Source organism: Cicer arietinum, chromosome 3, assembly GCF_000331145.2.
Source record: "Cicer arietinum cultivar CDC Frontier isolate Library 1 chromosome 3, Cicar.CDCFrontier_v2.0, whole genome shotgun sequence".
Lineage (NCBI taxonomy): Eukaryota > Viridiplantae > Streptophyta > Magnoliopsida > Fabales > Fabaceae > Cicer > Cicer arietinum.
The window spans coordinates 36,008,724-36,016,562 of record NC_021162.2 but is presented as its reverse complement, the minus strand read 5'-3'; the positions used below and the strand labels follow the sequence as shown (position 1 = coordinate 36,016,562).

Here is a 7,839-nt window from a genome sequence, read left to right as displayed (position 1 = left end):
CTGAACCGTTTTTCTTCTGTGAAATTCTGATGGTTACTCTTGCTTTTGTTCTTGTATTTCTCTTACCAATTTTCTAGTGTCAATAATATTCAATTTTCTATTTTTACAATGTTACTGTATTTTGTTATTTTATTTTTCCAATATTTGTTACTGTACAATGTTACTGTACAATAATATTCTATTTTTCCAATGTTACTGTACAATGTTACTGTATTTTGTTATTTTATTTTTGTCAAACTAATACCTTCGTTATCCATGTTACAACAAAACCAATTCTCCGGTACTCCAATGGATGATCCAAACCTCCATTTGTCTTTTTTTTAGAGTATTGTGACATATTTAAAATGAATGGAGTGGCTAGTGACGCCATTAGATTAAGGCTTTTTTAGATTGAGGACTTAAAGGGAATTAATCCATCTATCTGCATGCATATGATACTACTTGAAGAGGACTATAAACCCTCTATTGAGCATAAAAAGAGGTTAAAACCTAACATGAAAGAAGTTGCAAAAAAAGAGGTACTTCAACTCCTAGATGTTGGGGTAATTTACCCTATCACTGATAGTAAATGGGTTAGTCATGTTCAAATTGTTCCTAAAAAGGGAGGTATTACTGTTGTTAAAAATGAAGAAAAAAAATGAATCCATTGCAACTAGGACAGTTACAGGGAGGAGGATGTTTATAGATTACAGAAAATTGAACATAGCAACTTGTAAAGATCACTTTCCTCTCCCCTTATGCTTATAGGATAATGCATTTTGGTTTGTGCAGTGCCCCTGCTACCTTTCAACATCGCATGATGTCAATTTTTATTTTATTTTATTTTATTTTATTTTATTTTATTGAGGATATAATGAAAGTATTCATGGATGACTTTTCTGTGTATGGATCTTGTTTTAATAATTGTTTGGCCAATCTCGAAAAGGTACTTCAAAAGTGTAAAAAGTTAATCTTGTGTTAAAATGGGAGAAATGCCACTTTATGGTTAGAGAATGAATTGTTCTCGGATATTTGGTATATGAGCAAGGTATTGAGGTAGGCAAGACAAAACTTGAGGTAATAGAGAAAATGTCACCTTCCACCTCTATAAAGGAAGTAATAAGTTTCTTGCGGCATGTGGGATTTTATCGCCGATTCATTAAAAAAAAATCTAAGATTTCCAAGCCTACAACCAATCTGGTCTTATAGGATGCAACATTTGTCTTTGATGAATTTGTCTTGAATCATTTTGCAGGTTAAAAGAAGCATTGATATCTGCCCCGATTATGCAACCACCTAATTGGAGTCTTCCATTTGAAATCATGTGTGATGCTAGAGATTTTTCTATAGGTGCAGTATTGGGGGCATAAAAAGACAAGAAAGTTCATGTTATCTATTATTCTAGCAGGACTTTGGATGAAGCTCAAGTTAACTATGCCACAAGCGAGAAAGAGTTATTGGCAATAGTGTTTGCCATTGACAAATTTCGTTCCTACTTGGTGGGATCGAAGATAATTGTCTACACATACCATGCAACCATTAAATATCTCTTTAGCAAGAAAGAAGCTAAGACGAGGTTGATTTGATGGATGCTACTTCTCCAAGAGTTTTATCTAGAAATTCGAGACAAGAAGAAGATTTAAAATGTGGTGGTTGATCATCTCTCAAGGTTACATGTAAAAAAATGAAAATGAGTTGCCCTTGAATGATTCCTTTGCCAATGATCAATTGTTTGCTCTTGCACAAATAGAAACACCATGATATGCTGATTTTGTGAACTACCTAGCAGTCGGAGTACTACCCCCAGATTTGAATTATGAACAAAAGAATAAGTTTTTATCGGATCTTAAACACTATTATTGGGATGAGCCTATGTTTTTTAAGAAATGGGCTAATGGATTTTTCAGAAGATGTGTCTCAGAAGAAAAAATGAAAAGCATCATATTTCACTGTCATTCTTTTGCTTACGGCGGACATGCTAGTTCCTGAAAAGCTACAACAAAGATACTTCAAACAGGTTTCTATTGGCCCACATTCTTCAAAGACGTGCATTTCTTTTTTACTTCAATGTGATCAATACAAGCGTATTGGAAACATATTAAAAAGATATGAAATGCCTAAGAATAATGTCCTCGAAGTTAAAATCATTGATCTTTGGCGGGTTGATTTCATGGGACCATTCCCATCGTCTCTTGAAAATCAATACATCCTTGTAGTGGTGGATTACGTGTCCAAGTGGATTGAAGTTGTGGCTGCCTCAAAAAATGATGCTAAGGTAGTGATTAAGCTCTTTAAAAAGGAGATCTTTCTGAGGTTTGGTGTGCCAAGGGTGGTGATTAGTGACAGAGGCTCTCATTTCATAGCTAAACAATTTGAAGGCCTAATAAAAAGGTATGGAGTGAAACATAGAATTGTCACAACATATCACCCTTAAACTAGCGGACAAGTAGAAGTTTCGAATAGAGAGATTAAGAGCATTCACGAGAAAACTATCTTTGTGTCAAGGAAGGATTGGTGTATGATGCTAGATGATGGGCTTTGTACCTATTGTACATCATACATGACTCCCATTGGTATGAATCCTTACAAGTTGACCTATGGAAAATCTTGTCACCTGTCAGTTGAGCTCAAACATAAAGCATATTGGGCAATAAAGACAATTAACTTCAACTTGAAGGTTGCTGGTGAAAAAAGGAAGCTCCAACTCATTCAGCTTGATGAGTTAGGTTGGACACTAATGAGAACGCTAAAATCTACAAGGAAAGAACCAAGAAGTGGCATGACAAGCACATAAGCATAGTGGAATTCAAATAAGGTGACTTTGTGTTAATTTTCAATTCACGATTGAAATTGTTTTCGGGTAAACTTCGTTCAAGGTGGTCTGATCCATTTCAAATCCGCAAAGTGTTATCGTTTGGAGCTGTAGAAATTTTGTGTGAGGCCACTGAAGTTTTCACTATGAATGGTCAAAGGTTGAAGCATTATGTAATTGGGAATCCAATAGAGAAATGAGTAGGTATTATTTGTCGATCTCCATCTTAAGATTTATAAAATAAAGGTCAAGCTAAGGACCATAAACAAGCGTTGCGTGGGAGGCAACCCACGGTTTTAATTTTTCAAAATTTTATTTTTGTTTTGTAGGCTGAGCTAAAACAAGAAAAATTCAAAAAATTAGAAGAATGCAACAAGATTTACGGTCTGACCATAATGTCCATTACAACTATAATGGTCCAGTCCCTTTGCACTTGAAAAAACAACGTCAAGGCAACAAGGATTATTATCTAGCAGTAATGGCCATTATGACTATAATGAGTGCACAGGGCCACTTTCCACCACTGCCATAATTTTGTGAGCTTTCTTACCCTTTTCATGACTATTTAAAATTTTACATTGAGGACAATGTCTGATCCAAGAATGGGGGATGCGCTTTCTTCTTTGTTTGTTTTCTTAGTGTGTTATTTTTTTTCTTTCTTGTTTTGAAATAAAAATAAATAAATAATCTCTCCTAGCTTGAAAGAAAACCTTATGATATCCTTGATAGGAAACCATAATTTTTGTGCATGTTGTTGTTAAATAAGCAATGAACTCACCTTCATATGCCACACTTTCAATTTGATAAATTAAGATATTCTCTGGTAGCATGTACTTATTGATTTAGCTATTAAATGTGAGTTTTGGGCTTACAAAGAGGCTTGTGTTACATTATCAAATATTTTTCCCATTTCCTTGTTTTGAGTGATAATTCACCATTGGCTATGTATTCTAGAACTTGACTTGCAACCTTCTCAAGGCTAAATTCTCTTGTGATCATGTTTGAAGAAAAAAGCAATGTAACATTAATTTTTTTCCAGGTCTCAAGACTTGTTTTGTTTTGTTTCATACTTTCGTCTAGTTGCTCACTTTGAGTCTTACATAAATATCTTTTTTGGTCCCTTACTTTATTGATAAAATAATTCTTGGGTGTCCTTTTGAATAAAGTGGAGAAACTTAAAAAATAAAAGAATAATAAATAAAAAAGAACAAGAAAAAATAAATAAAAAGATAATAAAGAAAGAAAAAAGTAAATAAATAGAAAAAAAAACAAAAAAAAAAAGTGAATTTTGTTAGTCCCAGTTTGAAAGGATATAATAAGGTGTTCCACTTTGAAGTTACATATTTGACTGATGAATGAAGTTTGGGCTAATTAAGGATTCTTTGAATGCACTTAACTCCAATTATTCAAAAATGTTTCCTATAATCATATGTTTAATTTGATATAGCCTTTTCAAATCTTTTTTTTTTTTTTTTGGTTTCACCCACCTATTGTCCCTAGGTTCTATTACAACCTTGAAAAATGTTTTTGATTCATATAGACTCTCATGAGAGATATAGTGCAGATTTATTTAATACGCAAGCCTATGGTAGGACATTTTGTATTGGTGAAATTTTGAGTGAATGTCATTACCCTAAAGTTAGTTATTGATGAGAATAATACGCAAGCCTATTGATGAGAATAATATTTTCAGATGAGTCTAAGTCACTAATTTGGAACCAAAGTTAGTTATCCTTTGGTGTTGGAATTTGCTTATTCCCTAGACTTGAACTGAAAGTTGAGTTCCCGATTCATGGTGTCTGCTTGTCCATAACTTTTACCTGAAACAATTTCTTGAGGACACACAATGATTCAAACATGGAGGAATTTGATAAGCTATAATTTATCTGTTTTTATAGCTTTGTTTGATACATTAATTTAATGTTTGTAATTCGGTTTTAATTCTATTTTACTACCTTTTTGTTTTTTTAGAATGCATGGAGAAGTGAAGGAATAAGTGAAGATTTTTGGTGTTGTTATGGTCAATCCCGATCAAGAAAATGAAAGAAACTCAAGTTTCAGCAAGAATTATTGCCAAGCTATAATGACCATTACGGCCGTAATGGTTGAACGAGAAAAAAAAAAGAAAGAATTTTTCACTCCAAGACAACAAGGATAATAGCCATTATGGCCATTAATCTTCTATTGTTGAACTGTTTTTATTATGTGAAATTCTAATGGTTTCTTGTAATTAAAGCTCTTGAATGCACCAAGGACTATAAAAAGGACGAAAATATTCAGTTTTAGACATTGATTCCTACTCAAAATATCTTGTTACTCTTGATTTTGTTCTTGTATTTCTCTTGGCAAGTTTCTAGTTTCAATAATATTCAATTTTCTAATTTTACAATGTTACTATACTTTGTTATTTTATATTTCCAATATTTTTATATTTAAACTTTGATTCTACTATGACCATGTGTTTGTAGATCTTCCTTGTCTTGGGATGTAGGATTTTCAATTATGGATCTCTAACAATTTTTATTTCTTTATGTCATGGGGTATTGATCTTTTAATCCAATCTTAGTAAGAATAGTTTTCATACTTGAATATCAAATAATATACCGAAATGTGTATTTGATATCTGACTCCTAAAATTGGACAAGAGAATCAAATCATGAAAGTAGATTTTGGTTATCTTGAAATCATGAAAGATATATTCTCTTAAAGGATTTTGCTAATACATCAATTAAAAATTGGTTGGTTATTAGTTTAAAATGCACTTTTGTTCTTTGAAAGATGACACTAGTTATGGTTGTTTATATGATTTTTAAGTGTTTTGTATCCATCATTGTGAAAAACTACAATCCCAAACTTTTATTCTTATTTCAAATTGTAACTTAAAATCATTATCAACATTTACTATTATAATTAATCATAAAGAGAGATTGATACTCAATAACATGGTGTTGTAGAAACGATAATTTTTACTACGCGATAATATGGTGCACTTGTAGTCTTATCAATCTTATAAGTCGATTTTATAAAAATAAATTGAATTAAATATAAAAATCTGGTATTATATTAGACTTATCTTCATTCTATTCTACGTGAGAATATTTGTTCTTCTTAAAACTTCCACCAAAATGACATAACGTAGAGCTGCAATTTGGACGTTAATTTATATTAATTGTAATGGTGGTCAACGCTTAAAAAACTACTTAATGATGTATGCATAATAAAAAATATATAAAAACTAGTGGTCCAACAACCAAAAAGAAAATCTATCTCTAAGATATACAATAAAATTCGTCTTATATACTATGTTTAAAAATAAAAAATTACGTATTAAGGTGTATTAGTTTTGATAGAGATGATCGATATAAATTTAATCCTATTAAAAAAATAACTAGAGATAATTATCTCAATCATATAAATTGTTTTTGTCCACTTATAGAGATAAATGGTCAATTAGAAAATACAATTCTACTTAAGAACAACTATGAGACAAACACAATTTTTGACATGAAAAATTTTACCCAAAATGAGAGAATAAAAACCAAGGGATCTATTCCAGTAAAACTTTCCACTATAATAATTAACGGATACACTAGAGTCTTCCTAATAACACTAAATAACATCAATCAACAATAGCCATTATCAAAGGTGGAAACCAAAAAAATAACAAACCACCTTCCACTAAAATAAGTATTCCAAAGTAACTCTGAGAGAAGGTAAAACTACTTAACGCTATATATTAAAAGAACAAACTCAATGGTACAAATAACATATATTAAAATTGTAGATCAAATTGAGCAAGTTTGTTACACACCTATTACCACCAGAAACCAATTTCTTCGTATCCTCTTGCTGCTGCTGGAGCTTTTTCTTTTTTCATTTAATTTCTATGCGACATTGTTCCTTTCTTTTTCTAACATAGGGATTTCAAATCCCTTTCTTTTTTTTTTTCATCACATGGGCCTAGTCCAATTAAAACACTCTGCTCCCCTTTTTATTACTCTTTTATTTAATGATAATAATAATAAAATAATAATAATAATAATAATAATAATTGAAAGTGCAAACACAAGAATGGGGGTTGAATTGTATTTGCCAATGTTGGTTTATTTAGAATATCACATTTCTCAAAATACAATTGGAACACTTTAATCTTTTTTTCTCCTATAAAATAGTGCAATCTCAATAAGTTTGGTTTAACTCGTTTCAAATTAAATAAGTAAAATACAAATTACGATCCTTAACCTGTAACAACTTTGATTTCGCAAACGCAGGGCCAAGCCAGTCAAACACAAACAACGAAGGAAGTAAGAACAACATGCAATTAATCATAAATAAACCGTATCATTACACAAACATTATTCAATGGAAAACATCACATTATAAAGTCAAAACCACTCAAGGAAAATCAATACATTTCACTATAATACAATGTTAAGCACAACATCAATCATACCTCATCACATTAAGACGAATCATTATCTCACACGATACCTATTAATCACTACAAAACAATCACAAGAAAATGCAATGTTAAGCATGAGCTTAGACTCTACTTCACAATGTGGTACCATTCGAACTCTGAAGTACTTGATTAGGAGGCTTGATACCATTCTCATCACAATTTATAACATCACTATCATTAATCACACATCATCATCATGACATAACCTCATCACAAATTCATAGTATCATTATCATCAATCATACCTCATCACATAAACTTATCACAAATTTATAACATCACAATTATTAATCATACATCATCATCATCACATAAAATGATCACATTGCATCCATCTTTTATTATCACATACACTCATTTAATCAAACATATATATATATATAATTAATTTGACACCCAATATCACAATAATATCAAATACCACACATTTAAAGAAATTAAATCAATCAACATCTTACCAATATATTTATTCTATGTTTTAATCTCACAATTTCCATATTTTCATATTAATTAATTTATCCCTCAAAGGATATTGCCGTACGTAGCGAGCCCTAGATGAATCGTTGGGAAATACAGTTTTCCCGTT

The 7,839-nt window shown here is 31.2% G+C and overlaps 1 protein-coding gene across 1 annotated transcript; it reads left to right on the top strand.

The window, feature by feature from the left end:
* Window positions 1-1,954: 1,954 nt before the first annotated feature.
* LOC140919740 (uncharacterized) lies at window positions 1,955-2,773 on the top strand. The gene is made up of 2 exons (XM_073366364.1): window positions 1,955-2,370; window positions 2,419-2,773. Exons 1-2 carry the CDS (start codon window positions 1,955-1,957, stop codon window positions 2,771-2,773), a joined length of 771 nt encoding a protein of 256 aa, XP_073222465.1.
* The last annotated feature ends 5,066 nt before the right edge of the window (window positions 2,774-7,839 follow it).

Coding starts and splice junctions, on each gene's coding strand:
- LOC140919740 (XM_073366364.1), top strand. CDS start 1,955: ATGCTAGTTCCTGAAAAGCTACAACAAAGATACTTCAAACAGGTTTCT. Junction 2,371..2,418: donor TTTGAAGGCCTAATAAAAAG/GTATGGAGTGAA, acceptor CCCTTAAACTAG/CGGACAAGTAGAAGTTTCGA.